Source organism: Myotis daubentonii, chromosome 1, assembly GCF_963259705.1.
Source record: "Myotis daubentonii chromosome 1, mMyoDau2.1, whole genome shotgun sequence".
Lineage (NCBI taxonomy): Eukaryota > Metazoa > Chordata > Mammalia > Chiroptera > Vespertilionidae > Myotis > Myotis daubentonii.
Window position 1 is genome coordinate 173,868,206 of NC_081840.1, and position 25,704 is coordinate 173,893,909.

At 39.5% G+C, this 25,704-nt stretch overlaps 1 protein-coding gene across 3 annotated transcripts in view; it reads left to right on the forward strand.

The window, feature by feature from the left end:
• Nucleotides 1-25,704, forward strand: part of FAM13A (family with sequence similarity 13 member A) — a 282,952-nt gene that overhangs the window by 6,571 nt on the left and 250,677 nt on the right. For 2 of the 3 annotated variants that reach the window (XM_059665511.1, XM_059665518.1), the window contains exon 1: nucleotides 14,533-14,745. The exons of the other annotated variant lie outside the window; for it this stretch is intronic. In XM_059665511.1, the coding sequence (XP_059521494.1) occupies nucleotides 14,719-14,745 (27 nt within the window). In that variant the 5' untranslated portion in view covers nucleotides 14,533-14,718. Of the gene's footprint in view, nucleotides 1-14,532; nucleotides 14,746-25,704 lie in introns of those variants that run through there. 3 annotated transcript variants of the gene reach the window in all.

The window sequence follows — 25,704 nt, forward strand, 5'->3', positions numbered from 1 at the left end:
GAGAAGGATATCCAACTGCCGGTTTAGGCCCGATCCCCGCAGTCGGACATCCCCCAAGGGGTCCCAGATTGGAGAGGGTGCAGGCTGGGCTGAGGCCGCCGCCCCCTGCACAAATTTTGTGCACCGGGCCTCTAGTTATGAATAATGCTGCTGTAAACATCCATGTACAAGTTTGTTTATGTGGACAGATATTCATTTCTCTTAGGTACATGAGATTGGAATAGCTGGGTCATATGGTAACTCTAACTTTTTGAGGAGCTATTTTCTTTATTTTTAATTTACTTTTTTAGTTTTATTGCTTAAAGTATTACAAAGGGTATTACATATGTCTCCTTTTTTCCCCCACCCTTGACAATCCCCTGGCCTCCCCTACCCCCCAGTTTCTTATGTCCATTGGTTATGCTTATATGCATGCATACAAGTCCTTCAGTTGATTTGAGGAGCTATTTTCCAAAGCAGTTTACATTTTTACAGTGTATTCAGTGTGCTTCATTGCCATATACCCAATTCATTTTGAATTTCAGTACTTTTTTTTTATCCAACGATGGTATTCTTTTTAAAATTTTAATGTTTTAATGATGACTCTCTTCTTATATAATAGTTATGGTTTTGGAAGCATGTAAACAGAAAACAATAGCATAGTTATTGTTTTGGTAGCATGTAAACAATAATATTTAGGTACATCTTAGTGACAAACCTTATGGGTTCTGGAGACACAATCTCAGGTTTGTACTTATGACTCCACCTACTAACCATGGAATTTCTGGCTATATAAATCTTTCACATATGGAAAGTGGGAATAAAAATTATACTGATTTTGGTTTTGTTGTAAAGATGAACCAAATAGTATATATAAATCACTTTGCAGAGTACCAAATACTCTGCACTACGCACTAAGTAAAAACTAGCTTATGACTTTATTTCCTACAATTTTGATTAGATGGAAACAACTTGCATTCTCTTAGCCTCCTAAAATTGGAGGCTTTGAAAGGAGATATAGATAGCTAAAAGACAACTGTCATGGGAAAGGCTGGATTAATTCATACACACTTAATGATGTTGTAGAGTTTTTGCAAGAGTGTATGATAAACCTGTGTTTGTAATTATAAGGAGATTCACAAAAACACCTTAGGATTGTCTATTGAAAATTCTCAATCAACCCAAAACAGGTGCACATAGCCTTTCTTTCCTTTAATGCTAACCACAGCGTATCCCATATACTATATCCCATATACTATGGGGCAGACTTTTAGCCCCATCATAGGTATCTGATGGGAAAGGTAGAAGTATAAAATGGGAATTTGATGCAAAAGACAGTCTTCAAATTATCATTCTTTTAGAAATATGTCTGAAATATATTTTAGTTTTTCTTTGTTCTTTTTTAGTAAATGTAAAACAGACAAAGATTGGATAGAGTAGTTTAACTCTACCTTTGTTATTTCTATTTATTGTATCAACCTAAACCCTGACATCTCAATTCTGAAAGGTGGTAGTAGTTAAATATCTCCTTTTCCTTGGATTTTCATATTTTTCTCTTTTGCTTTGAGATAGATAGGTAGGTACACATTCATTCCTTCCCCTCCCCACCAACTCTTTTCTCTCCACACGTAACGTTTGCAGTATTAACAGTTTTGTTTTTCCCCTCTCCCTTGTCTTCTACCCCCTGTTCTTTTCCTTTGGGGCTGTACTGGTGGAACTAGCCAACAATTGGGAAAGTCCCTGTCAACAGTGTACTGAAATTGATGTGCAATTACATGGGTGTTTGGTGAGGATGAACTGATGGGATTATTAAATCCATCATTTTGAAACTGATTGGACTTTTAAACTTTCTTACTTCAATTGGTAGCTTGTTTCCAATAATGTCAGAAAGATTAAAAAAAAAAGTCTGATTTATTTAACAATAGTATCTGTTACTACAACATGGGAGTTAATTTTACACTGACCTTGCTTATTTCTATTCTTTTTTTTTTTTAACCAGTAGGTTATTTTAGTTCATTTATTACTATTATAGTCACAGAGAGAGTTTTCTGACACATCTTTCACATGAAGTATTGGGACTCTAACATTCCTTACTTCCATTTTTAAATTTTTTACTTTTTTGAATTGAAGGATTCTCTCCTTGCATAGTTTGAGACTCTGATGTAAATGACTGGGAAATTGATTTATCTCGGGCTGCAATAGTTAATTGCTTGGCCAGGAAATTCCATACCCCAATGAAAGGCAACAAACATTGTTATATGTAAAATAGACATTTAGCAGCAATTCATGCCTAAATATCAAACTAGTTAGGTTTACTATTACTATGCAGCTATAGTAATATTGTTATTTCAATGCTACATAAATGCACAACAATCCTATAGCAATGCCCCCTCCATCTTTCCTAACAGTCCGTGGTAGCCTAGCATATTGTAACTCATGAGTTTTAAGGTTTTTAGGATTATAAATTATATCTATTTTTAAAAATCTACTGGAGAGGAACATAGTGTTGTCTGTAGATGGCAGTGTATTCTCTTAGTAAATGTTTGAGTGTTAATAAATCAGTGAAGTTTTGAGTTTCTGTTCTGTTTGTACATCTTTCCAGCTGTGTGTAATTTGGCAAGTAATTTGATTTCTCCTGAGTTTCACATGTTTTTTCATTATAAAATGGGAATGATGACATTTATATCCTAGCTTTTTTAAAAAAGACATATATGTATATGTGTGTGTGTATATTGTATATATATTGCTTTTTTACAGAGAGGAAGGGAGAGGAATAGAGAGTTAGAAACATCGATGAGAGAGAAACATCGATCAGCTGCCCCTGGCACACTCCTACTGGGATGTGCCCTCAACCAAGGTACATGCCCTTGACCAGAATCGAACCTGGGACCTTGCAGGCCGACGCTCTATCCACTGAGCCAAACCGGTTAGGGCTATCCTAGCTTTTTTTTTTTCATGTTGATTGAATGAGTTAATAAAGATAAAAGTGCTTCATAATTAATATTTTTAAAAACACACTCTTGAGCTACCTCTGCTGCTCTAATAATACTTTTTAAATTGGAATATTGATTTACAATTTACACCTTGTAATTGACAGTGATGTTCATAACATGTCCTTACAGTTAGCCTAGTCACAATTGAAAATAACCTTATTTATCAGGTGTGTTCCAAACTGATCTTAATTTAATGCACTTGTGAAAACATAGGTCTCAGGGAAGCAGGGGTGTGAAACCTAACTTTGTCCATTATTGGCTGTGTACGTCTGAATATCTCTTGAGCCTCACTCATGGGTGATGTGTACACGGTGGAGTTGTGATAACTAAATGAAAACCTATGCGAAAGCCTTGGCAATAAACAAATGTCAGTGACTGCTCCCTAAACACCTTTACAATGTAGGTTTGGAAGGTTATTTAGGTTTGCAAACATCTCTTAATTCTAGTTCTCAGAATTATTATTCAGTTAATAAAAATATTTCCTTATTTGCCGATGACCTTTTTTTTAGGTTGTTTTACTTTTCCTTTCTGAATTTTAAGTTTAATGGGCCAGATTCTTATTTTAAAATATCAAACACAATTGCTTTACCAATTTCAACTTAACCTTTATTCAGCAGTAAGATTAGAAGAAATTTGGTGGAACCTTCCTGATAAAAAGAGTTTGAAAATAAAGGATTTAGGTATTAAGGACCATAAATATATCTTCCAATGAGCACTGTTTCCAGTAAGCTTTTTTACTAATTTCTCTTTATAAATATATTTTTTGCTTCCAGTTTTATTGAGATATACTTGACCTACAATGTTGTACAAGTTTAAGTACATGACATAATGATTCGTTATATGTGCATACTGTGAAATGACAACCACAATCAGTCTAGTTAACATCCATCACCTCGCATAGTTACAGATCTTTTTCTGTGATGAGAACTTTTAAGATTTACTCTTAGCATCTTTCAAATATATAATTCAGTATTGTTGACTATGGTCACCATTCTGTACATTACATCCCAGGACTTTTTATCTTACAACTGGAAATTAGTACCTTGCAACTATGTTTACCTGTTTCTTCCACCCCATATTTATTATTCTGATTCTTTTTTCTTTTTCAGGTCTCTGAACTTTTTTCTCTGAAATCCCTTAGAAAGCATATCCATGCTCACCCTTTTAAACTCTTTTTCTGATGACACTCATATAATCCCTATCTCTTGTCCTAACTTTTAAGTGAGTCTCAAAGTGCTTCCAGGAGCAACCCAAGGCTTATCACCACACATTTAATGCATTAGTTGTACAGAGACTGTGTTATGAACTTGCAAGGACATAGAATAAAATATTGCCCTGTCCCCCAAGGAGTTCCCAATCTGGAAATACAGATTTGCAAATAACAATGCCAGGTGTAAATGTTATACTCGTGGTTTAAATGAGGCATTTGTACACACAGCGGAGTGACGTTAGTTAGGAATGCTAGTGGCATTGGTGCTCAACATTGAAGTATATGTATGAGTTCCCCAAGTAGAAAAAGGAGATGGTGACATTTCTGGCAAATACAAGACCATGAGCAAAGGTTCTGAAGTGGGAAAATGCATATCTTATTTAATTTGTGGAACAACAATGTATTAGTCTTCCATTGCTGTTGTAACAAATTGTCACAAACTGATTTAAAACAATATAATATTATTAACTTACTGTTCTGGAGTTCAGAAGTCTGAAATCCGTTTTACTGGGCTAAAATCAAGGCTCTTCTTAATGCTACGTGGAGCATTGCTTTATCCAGCCTCTAGAGGGCACCCTTATTCCTTGGTTTATGGCCTCTTCCTCTGTCTTCCAGCCAGTGCCCTTGCATCTTCAAATCTCTACCCTCCTCTGAACTCTGACCCTCCTGCCTTCTTATCAGGATCCATGTGATCATATTGGGCCCAGATAATCCAAGTTGATCTCCCCATCTGATATTTTTTAATTTAATCATATCTGTAAATTCCTTTTTGCCATTGCAAGGTAAAATACTTGCAAGTTCTGGGGATTAGGATGTGGACATTTTTGAGGGGGCATTATCCAGGCTGCTGTGAGGAAGGTGGCTATAATTTAAGGTATATAATGAAGAGAAAGCTAATTGGAATTTGGTTTCGAAAAACCTTGAAGTCATGCTAAGGAGTTTGGAATTTAGTCTACAGGCCAGCAGTTTTTATTTAAAAAAAGATTTATAAAGCCCAGCTGGTTTGGCTTAGTAAATGAGGCATCAGCCCATGGGATGAATGGATATGGGTTCAAATCCAGTCAAGGGCTCATACCTCGATTGCAGGCTCGAACCCTGGCCCCAGTCTGAGTGTGTGCTGGAGGGAACCAATTGATGAGTCTCTCCCCCCTCCCTTCCACTCTCTCTAAAAAGCAAAGAGAAAAATATTCTTGGGTGAGGATTAACAGCAACAACAAAAAAGGTAGATGCTCACTTCAGTATGCATATACTCAGAATTCAAATACAAGTACATGGATGACCATTGATCCCTCAAAACCCATCTATGGAGCCCATAGACCTACAGAGAAAGAGAATAATAAGGAAAGTAACATAATCAAATCTGTTTCAGATATGTAGTGGTGTGGTTGTACCTAAGGACTGCTGATGAAGTCCAGCATTTAAAGTGTGCTTTGTTTAATTTTAAAAATGGCTATGGGAACAGAGAGGAAATTGATTTGAAAAGCTCTTTAGGGGTCGAATAAATAGGCTGTGGTGATTAAAGAAGCCCAGGGAAACTGAAGCCACCTTTGAGGCATACATGAAATGATCCTAATGTACACACCCTACTGAAATGTTCTCCCACTGACTGATTCTAGTGTGTGCCTAAAACCAGGTGCAACTTTCTGCTCAAATATGTTCTGTTTACCAACTAATTAATTTCTACTGTTAACCGAGTAACCGTAGAATACATAGTCCAACCTGGGATGATGCTTTTTTAAAAATCCTCAATCAAGGATATGTTTTTGTTAATTTTTAGAGAGAGAGAAGAGGGAGCATGAGAGAGAAACATCCATCAGTTGCCTCCCCTATGTGCCCCAACCAGGAATTGAACCTGCAGCCTCGTTATGTGCCCTGACCAGGAATCGAACCCGCAACCTTTTGGTGCACATAATGACACTTCAACCAACTGAGCCATCTGGCTAGGATTGGGACAATGACTTTTATAATCATTTAAAAAATATTTAAATCAAATTTACTTAGAAAATACAAATCTAAAAATTATATTTCTTTAAAGCTTCCTTTGTCAAAGGCATAATCATTTAAATAATACAATTTTGTGAATGAAAAGGGAGAAAGAATTCAAAATAACATTTGAAAAGATAAAAAACCCTCACGTTTCTAGTGGTTGTGGATTTATGCAGCAAATTTTTTTCTTTCATGACTGAATCACCACTGATGGCATCTCAGTGTTGTCCAGATGTTGGGATCATGGAAGAAAATTCAGCACATGAGAGAGGTAGACAAAATCTCCCTTGGTAGATAGACATTTCCTGGTACAATTTAAGGATGTGGTGCTCCAGAAAAATCACTGGTGGAGGGAGTGTTTTGGGGTGGTTTCTCAAGTCCTCGTCTCATGAGCTGGCCCACAGGACCCTGCATTGGAGGTAGAGGAGAGGAATGAAGCCTGGATTCTGGCAGGGAGGGGAAGGGAATAAAAAGATCTTTCCAATGAAGGTGGACTTTTGCTCATCTTGGGTTTTTAGGATCCTGGTGGAGGGGGTCTTTCTGATACTCTGACAGTTGTCTTTGCTGGCGCACCTTCTTTAGACTCAGCTTTCCAGAGCACTTAAGAGTGAAAGGGGACACTATTAATGACTACATTGTCGGCAAGCATAAATCAGAAGTTTCCCAGGCAGACTGTTGTTTAAAGTTCCCTGTTTACTAGGCACCACGTCAGTGTCCTGGAAAACAAACTTTAGAGTCATCCTTTACGCTTCTCTCATCTTGACTAGGATGACACCTCATTTGCCTCTTATTTAAAGCCAGTTATCAGTCTTATGAGTTCTTTCTACAAAATTTATGTGATGTATCTTTCACTCTCTAAATTCAAGACATCTTCATCTCAGCTGGCTTGTTGTAAACAGGGTCCACTTATCTGTAATGTCTCCTTCCCATTCTAGCACATTCTAGTCAGACTTCCAGATTAATTTGTCACTAGTTTTATTAAGCTCTTCATTCCACTTAGGAACCTGCAGTTGTTCCTGACTGCTTGAGGTCCAGTGTGGACTTTATTTTGCTGTTTAGAGCCCCTTGCTTTTCATGCAGATGTCTGTCTGTGCTCATCATGCAGACCCCATTAGAATGCCCCCTCCTTCCTCTCCATCCTAACCCATGACTCAACACTTGCCCTCTTGCAGCTTTAGCTCCAGCCACTTCCATTCATCACGTTTTTTTCCTGACTTTGAATTTTCAAGTGCTAATGGCACACATTTCAAATTTGATTATACAACTTAGTGTATTATATTTGCTAATTAAAAGATTAAGACTCTACTGCTTTCAGGGGCCATGAGGTAATCATAAACTGTGAATAGGTATTAAAGTGTTCGTGTTGATTGTTGAGCAATAGTAATTCCAGCCTAGGTAAGTGGCCTTTCAAATCACTATGCAAATGAGACAAAATGACCAAACAGTACCTTCACAAGATTTTTCAAATTGTGTCTGAATTTTTTTTACATGTACTTCATAGCTCAAGTAATAGATCCTTCTCCCAATACCCCCCTTAGCCATAATTCTTAGAATGGTAACAGATTTACATTGTGCATTGTATGAGTGCTTGTGAAATTAAAAAATTAAATGATGGCTTTAGCAAACTTATTGGGAAAATAAAGTTGTTTTCAAAAGAAAATGCAGCTGTTCTCTTGTTTCCCAGGCCTGAGGTTGGGGTGATCATCACCTCAGATACAGTGCTTCCTATTCACAAATCGGCCCTCTTGTCCAGTTCCTAGGGTCCTAGGTTCTGATTCTCTCCTTCTGCTGAGACTGGCATAGTGGATCTGCTTTGGCTCCCAGGGGAGGATAGGCAATGGAATTGAGCAGTCCAGTCTCAGCCAAGACGATGCTGAGAGTTAAGGTGGAGCCAGAAATAGCCAGTTAGTGAGGAAGCAATCGTAATACAGGTCAAACAATGGGGCTTAAATAATGACCCGTGGAATTGGGGTGTCTAAACTATAGGTTATGTCAAAGAATAATGAGATCAGTAGTATGTGGAATAAAAAAGACAAAGCTGAATTTACTGACCTTTATAGTAAGGGAAAGCTCTGCTAGCCAGGCACAGTCTTTCTGAGCAGAGCAGACTGTTAGGTTATATAGGTCTTTGGGAAGTGGGAAGCTTGAGTTGGCGGGCTTTCAGGAGTGTGGACATCATCTGAAGGAGAGCAATTACTCAGATGAGATGGTTATTGATAGGTTGGCACTCAGATACAAGTTCATTTCAATGAGCGCATTCTTTTTTTAAATATATTTTTATTGATTTCAGAGAGGAAGGCAGAGAAAGAGCAAGATAGAAACATCAGTGATGAGAATTATTGATTGGCTGCCTCCTGCACAACCCCACTGGGGATCTAACCCACAACCAACTGGGGCATATGTTTTGATTGGAATCCAACCGGGTTCATAGGTGGAGGCTCACCCACTGAGCTGTGCTGGCCACAGTGAGCACATTCTTGATTGGCCAGATGCGATGGGTTGTTACAATGGGTTGACTTGCAAAAGCAATTGGCTTATTCAGGCGAGTTGCTGACTGAACAGGTTCAAAATGAATTATGCTGGCTATTTGTTTCCATGGCTACAGAACAATTGATCTTCTCCTAAGAGTGTGTTAATTTTTCCTGCTTAAGTGGGATGGGAATGCATCTATAATTCAGAATAGAGGTGGGCTCATCAGATTTAAACTGGACCTTTTATAGGGAACTCCTTCAGAAAAGAATTAGGAGAAAATAAAAATAGCCCCAATCCCAGGTAATGGGGCAATTGTAACAAAATAGATTAACAAACCCAAGAATGACCTATTTTCTTCTATTTTGCCAAGGAACCAAAGCACATAGACTAGTCTTCAATTCTCATGCCCAATAATGTTACTGAGTAGCCTAGAGCAATGGTCAGAAAATGTTCTCCATAAAGGCTCAGATGGTAAGTATTTTAGGCTTTGCGGGCCATAGGTTCCATCTTTGCAGCTATTCAACTCAGCTACCATAGTGCCAAAGCAGCCATACACATTATGTAAACAAATGGTGCAACTAAGAGTAGCAGGTTACGGCCTGTGATGATCAGATTTGACATATAGCTGTAGTTTGCTGACCCCTGGCCTAGAGCAAGTAATCTCTCAATTGCTTTTAGTGTCAGTGATTCAAAACCCAAAATATCTGAACTCCCCTGTCAGGTCAAGAAAGTGTACATAAACACTAAGTAGTTGCTGACTAACTGACTTCTGATACCCTGTCTGGTTGGATGTCATTCATTCTGGGCCAGGCTGGGGTTCGCATTGAGAAATAACTGGGATAGGTAGGGCTAGAGCTGGAATAGAGGCTGAGTTTGGAAGAAAAAGGCTCCAGTGTCCCATTCCCAGCAGCAGGCTACGGTAGTAGTGGGTCTCAGGTGGTTCATGCTGTTGTGGCCCCTCACCCCACCCCCATGATACTTGCTGGGCCCTGCTCCATGGCTAACTGTAAAGTATCTGCAGGCTGTTGCTTTTCTTCTGGTATTCGTTGGATCTACTCCAGCTAAAGAGAATTTGTCTTTTGAAACTGATAGCTCTGCCAGCTAACAGCAGAGGATTTGACTCTGGAGCATTTTTGGCTTTTTTGGAGGCTAGAGAATCATCTGGCCTTTCTCTTCCTCCGTCAGGCTTCCCAGGTCAGAGGGTGATTTAAATGACAGCATCCCAGGGGCCTGACCCTCAGTTGGGAAGTCGCCTTGACACCTTCTCCCAGGTGCCCAGGGATTTCCTTGAAAGTAGGACATCCCTTGTCCCGCCGTGGTGTTGAAGCCTTTCTGGGAGTGGTCATGGAATTAGCCCACCATAGTGGACTTTCAGAAAAGCACTTCTAAAATTTTCTTTTTTTTCCTTCTGAGAGAAAAGCAATAGCTAACAGCATATTTCTTGACTGTGGCTTGCACATCTTAAGATTCTTTGTAAGTCATTACTCAGGAATATGCACGTATAATAGCTCAGGGAACTTTCTGGATTTAATTGGACTCCAATATGTATGCATTGCATTCATTCTGGGGTCAGGAAAAGGTTTGATAACTCTAATTTCAGGTATATTCCATGGGGAAACAAACATTGTTTGAAGCGAACAGTGTCATTTAGTAATTTTTGTTAAATGGTCTACTCAGGGTTTCTTTTTGCAAGTGAAATCTCGTCATCACAAAGAAGAATAACTAAGGATAAAAATGGGTTAGGCACAGTATTAATTTTACTTTATAATAGTATATAATAAATTATGAAAATTAGAACTAGATTTTTTTCTCCTTATGGCATTCTTATATGGTAATATCCAAAATAGAAATAAGATGTACATATACCTTTTAGAAACAATAGCAAGAGGTATAATTTTTGGTGCTCTAACTTGTTCTAGCATTACGGAATGTTTTTGAAATTTATCATGAAGAACCGATTGGAAAGAAGAGCAATAACATATTGAAAAGATGGATAATGAGAGGTTATCTTTAACAGATATTTAAATTCATTGTAAACATATAGTTACTCAGATATTATGGTAGTGATATAAAACTAGAAAAAAAAGCTAGATAGAATATATTAGCCTGAAAAATAACCCTGGCGTGTGCATGTATTTATGAAGGTGTTAATACATGGTATAGATAGAACCACAAATGAGTGAGAAATGAAAAATTTGCTTAACAAATTTATTATATTAGTTAAGATAAAGACAAACTTGTTTTATACAGGTGCACACACAGGACCTTCAAATACAGTAAATTGAGTTTTATTTCCTTCCCATGGAAACGTTTAGTTGGATCTAAGCTTGTAAGGCGGCAGCTGTACTCTACAAGGTCATTCAGTGGTCTAAGGCCCTTCCACGCGGTAACTTTGTCAGTCCCCGGGACATTGCCCTTCTTCTCTATGGTCGAAGCTAGGTTTCGGACCCACCTGCATTCCAGCTTATGATGAAGGGGAGCAAGGGCAGTCCCATTAAGCACATGACACCGAAGTTGTACTTATCCTATCCATTCATGTTCTGTTAATGAGTAAGTACATGGTTACATGACCCTGTCTGTCTACCTGTATGAAAGGCTGGGAATTGTAGTCTCTCACTGGATTATGGGCTCAACCACAACTAAGAGGGAGAATGAGCCCTAATATTAGAAACAGACATTATATCTAGAATTAACTCACACTGGTAGGAGTTAACAGTCTGGGCCACCGTAGTTATATAAAAAATAAAAATCAAATCAATTTAGATCCTCATCTTTTACTTTATTTTGAAATAAATTTCAAATAGATATACAATCAAACCATATAAGCATCCAAAGTTATTTGTGTAGTACCTGGCAAATGATAACAAAAGTAAGTGCTTTTTATGGATCAGATTGTTTAATCCTTATAATAGTCCTATGGAAGAGACTTCCACTGATCACACTGCAGTTGATGAATAGACAAAGAGAATCAATCAAAGAGAGTTCAGAAGAGAAACTATACAAATGACTAAGGAGGGTTTTTAAAATATATTTAACTGGAGGCCCAGTGCATGAATTTGTGCACGAGTGGGGTCCAGCTGGCCTGCCCCAATCGGTTGGGGTGGGGGGGCCTATGGGCAGTTGGCAGGCCGACCCTACCCCCAATTGGGGGCGGGCCTGGCCGGGGAAGGGGCCAGGGGCACTTGGCCGGCCGGCCCCACTCCCTGGTTGAACTCCTGGTCAAACTCCCAGTTGAGGGGACAATTTGCAATGTTAGCCCTTTATTAATATAGGATTATATTATATAGGATCCTATATAATAAAAGGGTAATTTGCAAAGTGACCCCAACAGCAGAACAACTGGGAATGATTGGTCACTATGACACACACTGATCACCAGGGGTAGACGCTCAATGCAGGAGCTGCCCCCTGGTGGTCAGTGCGCTCCCACAGGGGATGCTCTGCTCAGCCACAGCCAGGCTGACGGCTGCCAGCACAGCGGTGGTGACGGGAGCCTCTCCTTCCTCAGCAGCTCTAAGGATGTCCAACTGCAGCTTAGGCCTGTTCCCTGTGGGCAAGTGGACATCCCCCAAGGGCTGCCGGGCTGCCGGGCTGCCAGAGGGATGTCTGACTGCCAGCTTACACCCGATACCCTGGGGAGCGGGCCTAAGCCAGCAGGTGGACATCCCCTGAGGGGTCCCAGACTGCGAGAGGGCACAGGCCGGGCTGAGAAACCTCCCCCCCCCCCCGAGTGCACAAATTTTTGTGCAACAGGCCTCTAGTATTATTATAATACAGAGAAATACTTTTAAAATGAGAAATATTTTCATTAAGAAATATTAAATATTTTATAAAATACTCAAACTTGGGTAGGGTGGGTTGTAGAGGATAAACTGCCAGAGTTAGTATATGTCAGGAGCCTGAGCCAGGTTCCTATTCTCTATGACCCAGAGCTTTCACATTCAGGAGTCTCTATTAGAAAAATATCAGGATAAGAACAAAGCGTTACTAACTAAACACAAAAAAACCATAAACTGTGTAAATGTCTAAAAATGGGAGAATGGCCCTAGCCAGTTTGGCTCAATGTGTAAAGCGTCAGCCTATGGACTTAAGGGTCCCGGGTTCGATTCCGGTCAAAGGCACATGCCCAGTATGGGGTGTGCAGGAAGAAGCCAATCAATGATTCTCTCTCATCATTGATGTTTCTGTCTCTCTCTCCCTCTCCCTTCCTCTCTGAAATAATAAAATATATTTTTTAAAAATAAAATAAAAATGGGAGAATGACTAAAGAATGCAATATTACATGTTATTAAAATTGTTTATAGCATTTAACAGTATGTGAGCATGCCTCTGATACAATGTGAAGTGCTAAAAAGTTAGGATAGAAAATTATTAGAAATTGTTTTTTAAAAAAAGTATAGAAAGAGACTGGGCGTAGATAGGTTAAATGTTACTGGCTGTCCTCAGTTATTCTTCACTACTTTCATCTTTGCTCCTTTATTAGCACCATTCCATTTACTAATCAAAAAGATGTATTTACTTACTTTGGTTAACTTATTTTTATTCCTTCTTTTCCCATTGAATAATTCATGAGAGAAGGTATCATGCCTTTCTTATCATTTTCTGTACATGACATGGCATAGTGCCTGCCCCAGTGTAGGTAATAAATAAATACTGATTGGATGATTGTCTTTAGGTGACCTAACCTTTAGGCTTTTACTTTTCATCGTGGACTGGCAATACTTACATAATCAGAAAAAGAAGACAAAATTTTAAAGTATTTGAAAAAGGTTTTATGAGCATTTTCTTTACTAATCAGACTAGTTTTCTAATGGGTAAATAGGAAACAGAAGTGATAAAATCTGTATTAAGGTAAAAGTAGAAAATTTTTTACATTTTTTCTTTTTAATTTTATTTTTTCCATCACCATTTATCCCCCTTATACTACTACTTCCACCTCCACCCACCTCCTACTTTTTTTTTTTAATGTTTTTACTGATTTTTAGAGAGAGAGGACAGAACGGCAGAGAGAGAGACAGAGAGAAATATCAATGTGAGAGAAAAACATCCATCAATTGCCTTCCACTCCCACTACCATCACCACCATTGGGGATTGAGCCTGCAACCTGGGCATGAGCCCTGACCAGGAATCGAACTGGCAACCTTTCAGTGCACTGATAACACTCAGCCAACTGAGCCACATTGGACAGGGCCACCCCCTACATTTTTTGTCCTAAAAATAGTACAGTTTCCTTCTGGCTTATATGAAATGGATATTTTAGCTACTAGTTCAAATATTTAGAACTTATAAAATCTGTCATATTTTCTATGACACAGCCTATGGAGTAGGAAGCTCCTGGAAGAGGCCAGTTTTCCAGCCTAAATCACATACTTAGAATTATGGATGTCTGGAAGCATGTTGTTTTATGCTTATCACTGGTACACGTGAATAAGATTATTTGAAAGTAATTAGAAGCAGTAAAGTAACAGCTACACAAAATAGAGCATTTTCACGAAGGACAAGTCTTACAGAATAGAGTGGAGGGAAGATTTTGATAGAATTTCACTGGTTTCTAGGGGGCCACAGAAGTGAAATTGCCTCCAAAAAGTAAGGAATATGCCTGCAGATGGAAACCTGAGTGTAAATGTGTGAATTTTTCTTAGAAATGAGTTGCAACAAGGAAGCAAGTTGGTGTTTTCGCTTTCTGCACTGTTAGTTCTGTTAATGAATACCACTAGCTAGTCAGCATTTTACAAAAGGAAGAAGCCTGTCTGGGTGGCATCTAACAAGTCAGGTTTTAGAAAAGATGTCAGGACTTAAGACTCGTGTCACATGACTCCCTGTCCTTGCCAATACTAGAGGCTGTGGATCAAATTTCAACTGCAGGCAGTCCTCCCAGCCATGTGGGTTTAACCGAAAGAGAAGCACAGCCACACTTCCGAAAATGTTAGGAGCTGCTCTGCGCATACGGTGGGGCCTCCGGATTGGAAGCTGGTTTTCAAATCAAAGCATCTCCACTGGGTGGAACTTCAGTATTTTGCTGTCATTTTGATGTTTGCAGCTGGGCTTCATCTGTTCTACCAGCCACTTCTGCGAGGATGGGGGCAGGAGCTCTCGCCATCTGTGTGAGTACAGGCCGCCCCTGTCTTCCCTGGACCCGCCAGGCGCTGGAGAGGCCTCTGCCCTCCTGGTTTTGTTGAGATGTTTGTGTGACTTTGTTTTCCTTCCTAGGAGGTGGGGGCAGATCTGTTGCTTAAATTCCTATCTATTATGCAGTATTTGGGGGCATTAGGCATTCTTGTCCACTTTCCCTTTCCAAAAAAGGTGAAAGGAATTGCACGCCGAGTTTATTCGGTGAAGTCAGCTTGATGTAAGGTAGAGCACTTTCAAGCGTTTTAGGCTTTCTTGTCCTGAAAGAGTTAAATATGAATTCTCAGTTGTAGGTAAGGGAAAAATCTTGTGGCTAGATTGAGAAAGAATTAAAGTAAACATTATTACCTCTGAGGATGTGTACGACATCTTTGTATTCACTTTCTTGTTTTCATTTAGTAATTCTGGAATTTCTGTTTCAGCATGGTTGCTGAAAGTAGTGGTAAAAAGCTTGGTTGAGTAAATGTTTGTGACTCTGTAATCAATTGGGAAACTTCTAGTTGCTATACTACAGTAGCAGCAACAAGTAACACTGATTTAAAAGAAAAATGCATGGGGGAAAATGTGTATATTTCTATGGCTAAAATGCATGAATCCCCAAAGCAATTCTGTTGGTGTATACACTCAGTCTTTCACAATAACCAAGTATTGTTAATTATGATTTACAGAATGCTATCATTAAAATTTTTATTTTGATACGTGAAAAGGGCATAAATAGTTGTATTTTATATTTCAAGTTGGTGGCGTTTGGGGGGAGGAGCATTTTGTTCCTTCGAGGTACTATGTGAGAAATATCTAACTCTTTATTGTCACCTTAACTGCTCCCTGTGTTTCATCACAATTAGGTCAAATCCTTTTTTAAAAAAATTTTCAGAAAGACCTGCAAATTGTTGTAGGTTGTGATGGCATCCTAAAATATCCAGAAATATCCAGGCAATTTTGACGCATAGGCCCTGAATGGTCACCAGATGGTGCACCAGACCCACAGATTGAATTTTCTCAGTAAACTGCGCAGTGTGACTCCTTCATGCTTAGAACTTTTCAGACTTCCTTTTCGCTCTGAGGCTTTTAGTATCCAGCCTGTTATCTCTTTATCACTTCAAAGAGTTCCCTTCAAAATCTGATTTTTTTTTTTTTTTTGCATATAGGTAAAATAACAGCTTTTACTATGGACACTGGTCTGCATTTTTCCAGCTTTGTAAAAGAAACACGAAAGGACCAGAAATGTGTAGAGTGAGGCAGCAGATTGACCTTTTGTCATGAGATCGATCGGCAGTCGTTTCTGATTGTCTGATTGGATCCTTCCTTCTTGCCCTGCTGCATACATTGCTCTTACCTTGACTGTGATGCAGACTGACCCGTGTATGAAACTCCATCTATCCCTTCATTTCTATCCAAAGCATGTACAAAATTTCACTTAAGGTTGACATAAAAGTCATGCTGTTGAAAAGATTATTCACTCTGATATGATTTATATAGTGTTTTACTGTAGGAGGAATTATAACATAGTATTTCTGCAATAAAGATAGATAAAAAAAAAAACTTTTTCAAAAAAATGTTTGAGGCAGCAAAGTGAGAAGTCACATGTATAAATGCAAGCATATGGGCTGCTACATTTTTCTTAGTTTGGGACTTTCTACGTGGTAAACATATCTCCTGTGTAGCAGCTTCTCTGGTGTCCTGCTGCTGACGACAGTCTCAGACAAAATAGTAGAGTACCAAATATTTGTGGGGTGTGTGTGGGTATGTGTGTACATGCATGGATTTTTGAAGTGGGACACAGACTGGTTTAAAGATACTCATTTCCTATATCCATTGACGAACCAACTTTCTCTTCCACATTTGTTTTCCTCAATCCTACATTGGTAATGCTGTTAGTGAAACTATAGTATGTCACCAACTTTACTTATATTTGCTACTCAGATGTATAAAGAAGAGGTAGGTTCTTTACCAGGTAATATCTTTTTTCTCTAGGAACTTTACCACATTCTGAGGAAATCGACAGTCATATCTCATTTTATTGCACTTTATTGTGCTTCACAGATGTGGCTTTTTTTTTTTCTTTAATGGAAGGCAAGACCCTCCAGCAGCAAAGAGACTGCCTTGCTTTATTGTGATACTCACTTTATTGTGATGGTCGTGAACAGTACCCGCAGTATCCCTGAGGTGTGCCTGTATTTCATCTTTGGGAGTGACTGTTACTCTTTTTAAAAATATATATATATTTTATTGATTTTTTTACAGAGGGGAAGGGAGAGAGATTGAGAGTTAGAAACATCAATGAGAGAGAAACATTGATCAGCTGCCTCCTGCACCCCCCCTACTGGGGATGTGCCCACAACCAAGGTACATGCCCTTGACCGGAATTGAACCTGGGACTCTTCAGTCCACAGGCCGACGATCTGAGCCAAACCAGTTAGGGCATATTTCTTCTTTATCTGTCTTAAAATCTGTCTCCAGATAACCACCATTCGCTCTCTGGTTATGTCCTCTGAACCACGTGGCAGCTCTTCTAAAATCTAGAAATGTTTCAACCCCTAGTGTTCCCTTTTGAGTTTGTTTCTTCCTCTCATAACATGGTTACACTTTTTAAATTAAATTAAAATTTTAATTAAAAAAATTTTAAATTTCTCTGTTGCTACCAAAAGGATGATTTTCTTAAATATCCTTTGCCCACCTCTCCTTTCCCCTCAATAGGTAATCTGGGTCAGGAGGGCTCCAATGTTTTTTTCCTCCATAAACTTGCCCTCCAAGGTAATGCACTCACTATTAGGTGTTTGTTTTTTTAAATATATTTTTATTGATTTCAGAGAGGAAGGGAGAAGGAGAGAGAGATAGAAACATCAATGATGAGAGAGAATCATTGATTGGCTGCCTCTTGCATGCCCCCCTACTGGGGATTGAGCCCGCAACCCAGGCATGTACCCTGACCGGGACCGGAACCATGACCTACTGGTTCATAGGTCCACCCTCAACCACTGAGCCATGCCAGTCGGGCAGGGTGTTTCCTTTTTCGTGGTGCTTCCTGGTATCTGCTCCTTTAGTCTTTTCTGAATCTTCTTTCTCCTCTTCCTCTAAGCAAGTGAACCCTGTTCAGCTCCCTCAAAGTGTACTCTGTCTATAAGGTAATACATATTTGTAAGAGGTTTTAAAGACCTTCCACTGCTGGTCCTGTGCAGACTCCTTCTATTGCTGGTGCGGTGTCTGCCGTGAGCTTCCTCCCCATCTTCACCTTCAGCAGCACTTACAACTGGAGCGTACAGTATTTCTGTTACTTTTCTTCTCTTCACCCTTTTCTTAATCTGTGTGGTTTCAGAAGAAGTGCTAAAATTCACCAGATTTTTATTGGGTTTGTTTTTAATAGTTTCCTCAACATTTCAATAGTACTAAATAACATAAGGACTTTTCTCTCTCTTTTTTTTTTTCTAATGTATTTTTTTATTGATTTCAGAGGGGAAGGGAGATGGAGAGATAGAAACATCAGTGTTAAGAGAGAATCATTGATCTGCTCCCTCTGCACACCCCACACTGGGATCGAGCTGGCAATCCAGGCATGTGCCCTGACCCGGAATTGAACCATGATCTCCTGGTTCATAGGTTGATGTTCAACCATTGAGCCACACTGGCTGGACTTTACTTTTTAATCATTTTAATCTGAGTTGTAGAAATTAGTTGGACTTATTTGTAAGTGCACTACAGGTGATCCAATATATTTTTAAGTATATATTTGCATAGAGAAATCAGTATCTTAAAAATTGTATTTCATTAAAAACTAACTTTTCAATGAATGTTTAAAGATTCTCAGATCTTAATTTTTCAGAACATAACCTCTTTTGAGATTATGCTTTTTTAAATTGGGGTATAATTGACACACATTATATTACTTTCAGGTGTACAATATAATGATTTGATATTGTATATGTTGCAAAATGGTCACCATAACAGGTGTAGTTAACATCTATACTGTACCTACTTACAGTTTTTTCTGGTGATGAAAACTTTTAATTTACTCTTAGCAACTTTCAAATATGCAATACAGTATTAACTGTAGTCACCATGCTCTACATTCATCCCTGTGACTTATTTTATAATTGGGAATTTGTACTTTTGACCCTCTTCACCCATTTTTACTCCCGTTCCCCGGCCTCTGACCATCACCAATCTGTTCTGTATCTATGAGCTTGATATTTTATTAGATTCCACATGTAATTGAGATCATGTGGTATTTATCTTTTCACTTAGCAGAATGCTCTTAAGGTCCATTGAGGTTGTCACAGACGGTAAGATTTCATTTGTTCTTACGGCTAAATAACATTCCATTACACACACACACACATACACACACATACACACACTCATACACCCATGGTGGGCAACAGTAGGTTGACAGCTGTGAGTTTGCCAAACACAGTTTATTCTTGTATTATTATTTATTAATTATTGTATTATTTTCCATATGAACTACTGCAAACCTACATTTGCCCCTTACCTCCACCCACACATACCACATTTTCTTTATCCATTCAACCATTGATGGGCACTTATTTTCATGATTACACCCAGATGTCAGTTGTAGGAGTGAATTTTTTCCCTTACAAGCAGTATGTGATCTTTGATGCTGTGAAAATCCTGTCCAATCACAACCTTTCACCTGATGTTTTGGTATTCACTGATAATCCTTGGAATCATTTATGACATGATTTATGGAAAGTGGTGATTTTCTGATTCTCTGATTCTTTGTTTAGCTGTGGCATGCTACTGTAAAGAGGAACTTTAGTTTTGAACCCCTTTCTCTCACTGTTCGTAGTATCACTGGATTCAGGTATTTTTATTTACATAATATGTTATAATCAATTTCAGTTGTTCCGCTCGGTGCTCCAGATGTCCCAAATTTGGCCGATAGGAGCCCGTTTAAGCTGGCCCAGGGGTCTTTTTTACACACCCCATTAGTCCTTGAGCGTTACGTTGCTTTCTGGAACCAGATGTCTTTAGTGCTTTCCTTGCACCCCTTTTATTTGGTGGTGGAATGGCTTTCTATTTCACACACTCCTGGTTAGACTTACGAGTCCGAGCCCAGTTCCAACGAATTTTAAAGCACACACTGAATTTAACCAGCGATGTAATCTGTCCTTCAAAGTACCTTAAATTCGTGGTACTTAAATTCTTGGAGGATTGCCTTAAGGAAACACAGGCCATTGGTTTCAGTAGTGTAAAATCGATTTTGTATTAGGCTGTGCAAACAGAGCTGCATGTCGTGCTGTGCCCCTTGGGCCCTCCTAGAACCACCAACACTGAAGGTTTTGGAAATGCAGTGGTATGTCATGGTTGAGAGGCACTGGAGCCAGAGCACCCGAGGGTTACATTCTAGCTCTAGAAATTTCTAGTCCTGTCAACGTAGGCAAGTGTTCTTTTCTTTGTGCCTTAGTTTTCCTGTCGCACTGGGAATAGTAAGTGTGCCTACTGATAAGGTTGTTTGAACATTTAGAGATGATAAATTTAAAGCGCTTGTAACAGAGTCTGGCACAAAGTCAGCACTCAGTGAACGTTAGCTGTTATAAAACTTCCAGGCTTCTGCAATTCACTGTTTATTAGATGGATAGAAGTATTCCCTATTCAGGTTGGAATATCAGAAATCTTGATGTTGCTTCTGAGCATATCTTACTTTATTTTAAGGAGACCAAGAAACAAGTAAATAGCCTTCCTTCGCTACAAAAGGAAGAATTTGGTTTCTCAGTTCTAACAAGGCCGCTGGACTCCCCAGCAAATGCTTTTGGATTCTCCCCCCTTCCTGCTTGGAGTCGCTTGGAGTATGGGCCTCTGCCCTCAGATTGCCTGCGAGTGGCTCCTGGCTACACCACATCCTTGATGCAACCTGGAGCACATTTCTTGGCTCCTCTGTGCCTTTGTAAAATGGAGATCACAAAGGTACCTTCCCTTCCTAGTGTTTATTAGATCTAATGAGTGAAAGCATCTGAAGTATCTGAAGCTGTGAATGTCGTAGTCAGTAAACACTCCATAAAAGTCGCCATTGTTACCATTCTGATTTTCTTTTTTCTAAAGCTCTGGATTTTTATCTGCTTGATTATTCTTTTTTTTTCTTTTTATTTCAGAGAGGAAGGGAGAGGGAGAGAGAGACAGAAACATCAATGATGAGAGAGAATCATTGATTGGCTGCCTCCTGGCATGCCCCACACTGGGGATCGAGCCCTCAACCCAGGCATGTGCCCTTGGCCAGAATCGAACCCGAGACCCTTCAGTCCGCAGGCTGACGCTCTACTCACTGAACCAAACTGGCTAGGGCTTTTTTTTTTTTTTTGAAGAACTACTTTAGATACCAGAACTGGTGAGCAGGAATTTTTCCCAGGGTCTTGTCTCATGGAATCCAAGAATGAAGCCTCAGACCAGAGGCATTCAAACAAGGCAGGAGTTTATTGCAAACAAACACAGGTTCCCGCTCAGGAGGGAAAGTCAAATGGGTTGCCCCCCCAAAGCATTCTGCTCTTCCCCTTATACTGGCTAAAGGGCCACTCTTGGTCTATCTCGGCTGTGCCGTTCTCTGATTGGTTCCTGGCCTTTTTGCAACATTTTGTTTTGCACTTGCAAGAAAAACATCCTTGTTTCAAAACACCCTGTTTTTCTGCTATCCATCCTGTTTTTCTGCCTATCCTATTTGATGCAAAACACATTTTTTGTTGGTTTCAGCTAGCTCCAGGATTCTTCCTTCTCCTACCCCTTTCCCTATCTACCTAATTCAATTGCCCCTTAACTCCTTTCACTTTCATCAATAGGTGTGTCGCCATTGATGGAATCATTTGTGACATGATTTATGGAAAGTGGTGATTTTCTGATTCTCCATTCTTTGTTTAGCTGTGGCATGCTACTGTAAAGAGGAACTATAGTTTTGAACCCCTTTTTCTCACTGTTTGTGCCGTTCTCTGTGTGTGTGTGTGTGTGTGTTACTGAACAGAAATAGAGTGGATCGCCACATGGAAGGCACAGCTGGAGAACCTGGGTCAGAAAGGGCAGCTAAAGGACCATAGCAACACCAATGATGCAGGTGGCAAGAGTTAATTTATTGCTTAGTTACTATAACCATCCTGTGAGCATTGTAGTTGGAGTCAGTTAGCTCCAACCAGTTTTCTGGCCTTGTGCTAGTCCACTCAAGATTCAGTGGCCTTGCCTGGCTGGTGAGGTTCAGTGGTTGAGCTTCCACCCATGAACCAAGAGGTTCCTGGTTCGATTCCCAGTCAGGGTACCTGCCCAGTTGCAGGCTTGATCCCCAGTTGGGGGCTTGCAGGAGGCAGTCCATCAATGTGTCTTTCTCATTGATGTTTCTCTCTCTCTCTCTAAAATCAATAAAAATATATTTTTTAAAATAAATAAAGATTCAGTGGCCTGCGGGAGAAGGGGTCTGATTGGCCTGGTGGAGACCCCGAACCCAACCTTTGCTAAAGGCAGGATGGTCGTTTTGAGTGGCAGTCTCATCAAAGCTGCTCACGACAAGGGTGGAATCAATCCCCAAAAAGCAGTCAGGATTTATTACTGGAAAAAAAAGTGGCATGGAGACTGGGTGGTTCCAAATCATCAAATACTTGTACAGTGATAGTGCATGCATTATCTTAGCTTTCTAAATGATTTTTGATTAAAAAAATAAAGGCATGAGTGACATCATCTGATATTTATCTTCCTCCGACTGGCTTATTTTGCTTACATAATGCTCTCCAGGTCCATCCATGCTGTTGCAAATGGTAGGAGTTCCTTCCTTTTTATAGCAGTGTAGTATTCCATTGTGTAGATGTACCACTGTTTTTTAATCCATTCATCTGCTGATGGGCACTTAGGCTGTTTCCAAATCTTAGCTATTGTAAATTGTGCTGCTATGAACATGGGGTGCATATATCCTTTCTGATTGGTGTTTCAAGTTTCTTGGGATATATTCCTAGAAATGGAATCACTGGATCAAATGGGAGTTCCATTTTTAGTTTTTTTGAGGAAACTCCATACTGTTCTCCACAGTGGCTGCACCAGTCTGCATTCCCACCAGCAGTGCACAGGGTTCCTTTTTCTCCATATCCTTGCCAGCACCTGTCATTTGTTGATTTGTTGATGATAGCCATTGTGACAGGTGTGAGATGGTACCTCGTTGTTGTGATTTGCATCTCTCGGTTGATTAGTGACTTTGAGCATGTTTTCATTTGTCACTTGGCCTTCCTTATAGCCTCTTTTGAAAAGTGTCTATTTAGGTCCATTGCCCGTTTTTTGATTGGGTTGTTTATCTTCCTTTTGTTAAGTTGTATGAGTTCCCTGTAAATGTTGGAGATTAAACCCTTATCAGAGATATCATTGGCAAATATGTTCTCCCATGCAGTGGGCTTTCTTGTTGTTTTGTAGATGGTTTCTTTTGCTGTGCAGCAGCTTTTTATTTTGATGTAGTCCCATTTGTTTATTTTCGCCTTAGTTTCCATTGCCCTAGGAGCTGTATCGCTGAAGATATTGCTTTGGCATATGTCTGAGATTTTGCTGCCTGTGGATTCCTCTAATTTTATGGTTTCCAATCTTATGTTTAAGTTCTTTTCATTTTCAGTTTATTTTTGTGTATGGTGTAAGTTGGTGGTCTAGTTTCATTTTTTTGCATATATCTGTCCAATTTTCCCAACACCATTTATTGAAGAAACTATCTTGACTCCATTGTATGCTCTTGCCTCCTTTGTCAAATATTAATTGAGTATAGTGGTTTGGGTCGATTTCTGGGTTCTCTATTCCATTGGTCTATATATCTGTTCTTGTACCAGTACCAGCCACTTTTGAGAACAGTGGCTTTGTAATACAGCTTGATATCTGGTATTGAGATCCCACCTACTTTGTTCTTCTTTCTCAGGATTGCTGCAGCTATTCTGGCTCTTTTTTTATTCCAGAAGAATTTTTGGAGAGTTCATTCTAGATCTGTGGAATATGTCGTTGGTATTTTAATGGGGATTGCATTGAATCTATAGATTGCTTTGTGTAGTATGGACATTTTAATGATGTTGATTCTACCAATCCATGAACACGGTATGTTCTTCCCTCTGTTTATGTCTTCCTCTATCTCATTTTTTAGTGTCCTGTAGTTTTCTGAGTACAGGTCTACCCCCCGCCCCTCCTGGATGGTCAAGCTGAGGCTTTGTGATGTCAAGCCACACCATGGCAACCACAGATTTTGGGCAAACGGAGCTGAAGTGATTGGCTCCTCCTTAACCTAAAGAGAATATATAGAGGCCAGGATCCTTTAAGTAGTGTCTCTTGCCTTAAATTAGCCAAAATTAGTAAAATGATATTGAAGACTAGTTGAGATAAGGAAAAAGACTCTACTCACAAGGATGGATGAAGAAACTGCAAGTACAAAAGTGAATTTATGTTTGTATTGGGGGACAGGAGGGGAAGGATGGTGGTGGTCGCAGCCATGAGGAACAGAGTGTTGTGTTAATGCCGGCAGTGTATAATAAATTGTTTGATTTCCTTTTTACATGGCAGGCTATTGAATATTGTTAAACTATTGAAAGGATGGTCAGCTCAAGATGTGCAGCTTTATCCCACAACTGGTATGGTTTTTCCTTTAACATCATGGTCTAGAACAGCATTTTTGGATATTTGAGATACTAGAGAAGTGAGGTTTGACGCTGCTTCACTGATCAGGAGGGATGAAAGAGGGGCAGGCATGTGAGAAGGGAATAGTGTAGATTTCTTTAGTTGGGGCACCAGACAAGCCATTGTATACGGAGCCAACACTTTGAATAAGGACAAGGAGAAGTCTGAATGGGGATTTTCTCTCAAAACTTTCTGAATGGGGATTTTCTCTCAAAACTTTCTAATACTGGCAAGGAAAAAAGAAGCTGATGTTAACTTTAAGTTTGGATTTGGGGGGTGTTATGGATGGTGGTAGCAGTCATGAGCAACGGGGTGGTCGCAGTCATGAGGAACATGGTGTTGTGTTAGTGCTGGGAGTGTATAATAATGAATTTGATTTCCTTTTTCATGGTAGACTGTTGAATATTGTTAAACTATTGAAAGGATGGTCAGCTCAAGATCTGAACTTTCATACCACATCAAGTCCAGTTTTTCCTCTAACAACTTGGTCTAGAACATCATTGCTGTATATTTGAGATGCTAAAGAAGTGAGGTTTCACTCTGTTTCTTTGATGATTCACTTATGTTTACATTTGCCCCTTACATAAGTAAGATATTAGTAATAAGGGAAATTGGGTATGGTGTACATGGTTATAATCTTCACAATTTTTCTGTAAATCTGGAACTATTCTAAAATAAGAAATCCATTAATACAACACTCAAAACCCTAGGAACTGGTAGCAACTGAACATAGTGGAATGGACCACTGAAATGACAGGGGAGTATGGGAATTGTCTTAGAGGAAACACCACCTCCCTGCCATATGCTGGACTGTAATGGAACTAGAGGAATTGAGAGAGAGAGAGGTCAGTTTAGGTAAAAATTTTAGGAGTGAAGAGGAAGGTCTCTGTTCTTTAACCAGTTTGTCTGAGATTTCTGCATCCTCTGCCACCCCCGCCCCTCCTGGATGGTCAAGCTGAGGCTTTGTTATGTCAAGCCACACCATGACAACCTCAGATTTTGGGCAAACAGAGCTGAAGTGATTGGCTCCTCCTTAACCTAAAGAGAATATATAGAGGCCAGGATCCTTTAAGTAGTGTCTCTTGCCTTAAATTAGCCAAAATTAGTAAAATGATATTGAACACTAGTAGAGATAAGGAAAAAGACACTACACACAAGGATGGATGAAGAAACTGCAAGTACAAAAGTGAATTTATGTTTGTATTGGGGGCAGGGGGGGAAGGATGGTGGTGGTCGCAGCCATGAGGAACAGAGTGTTGTGTTAATGCCGGCAGTGTATAATAAATTGTTTGATTTCCTTTTTACATGGC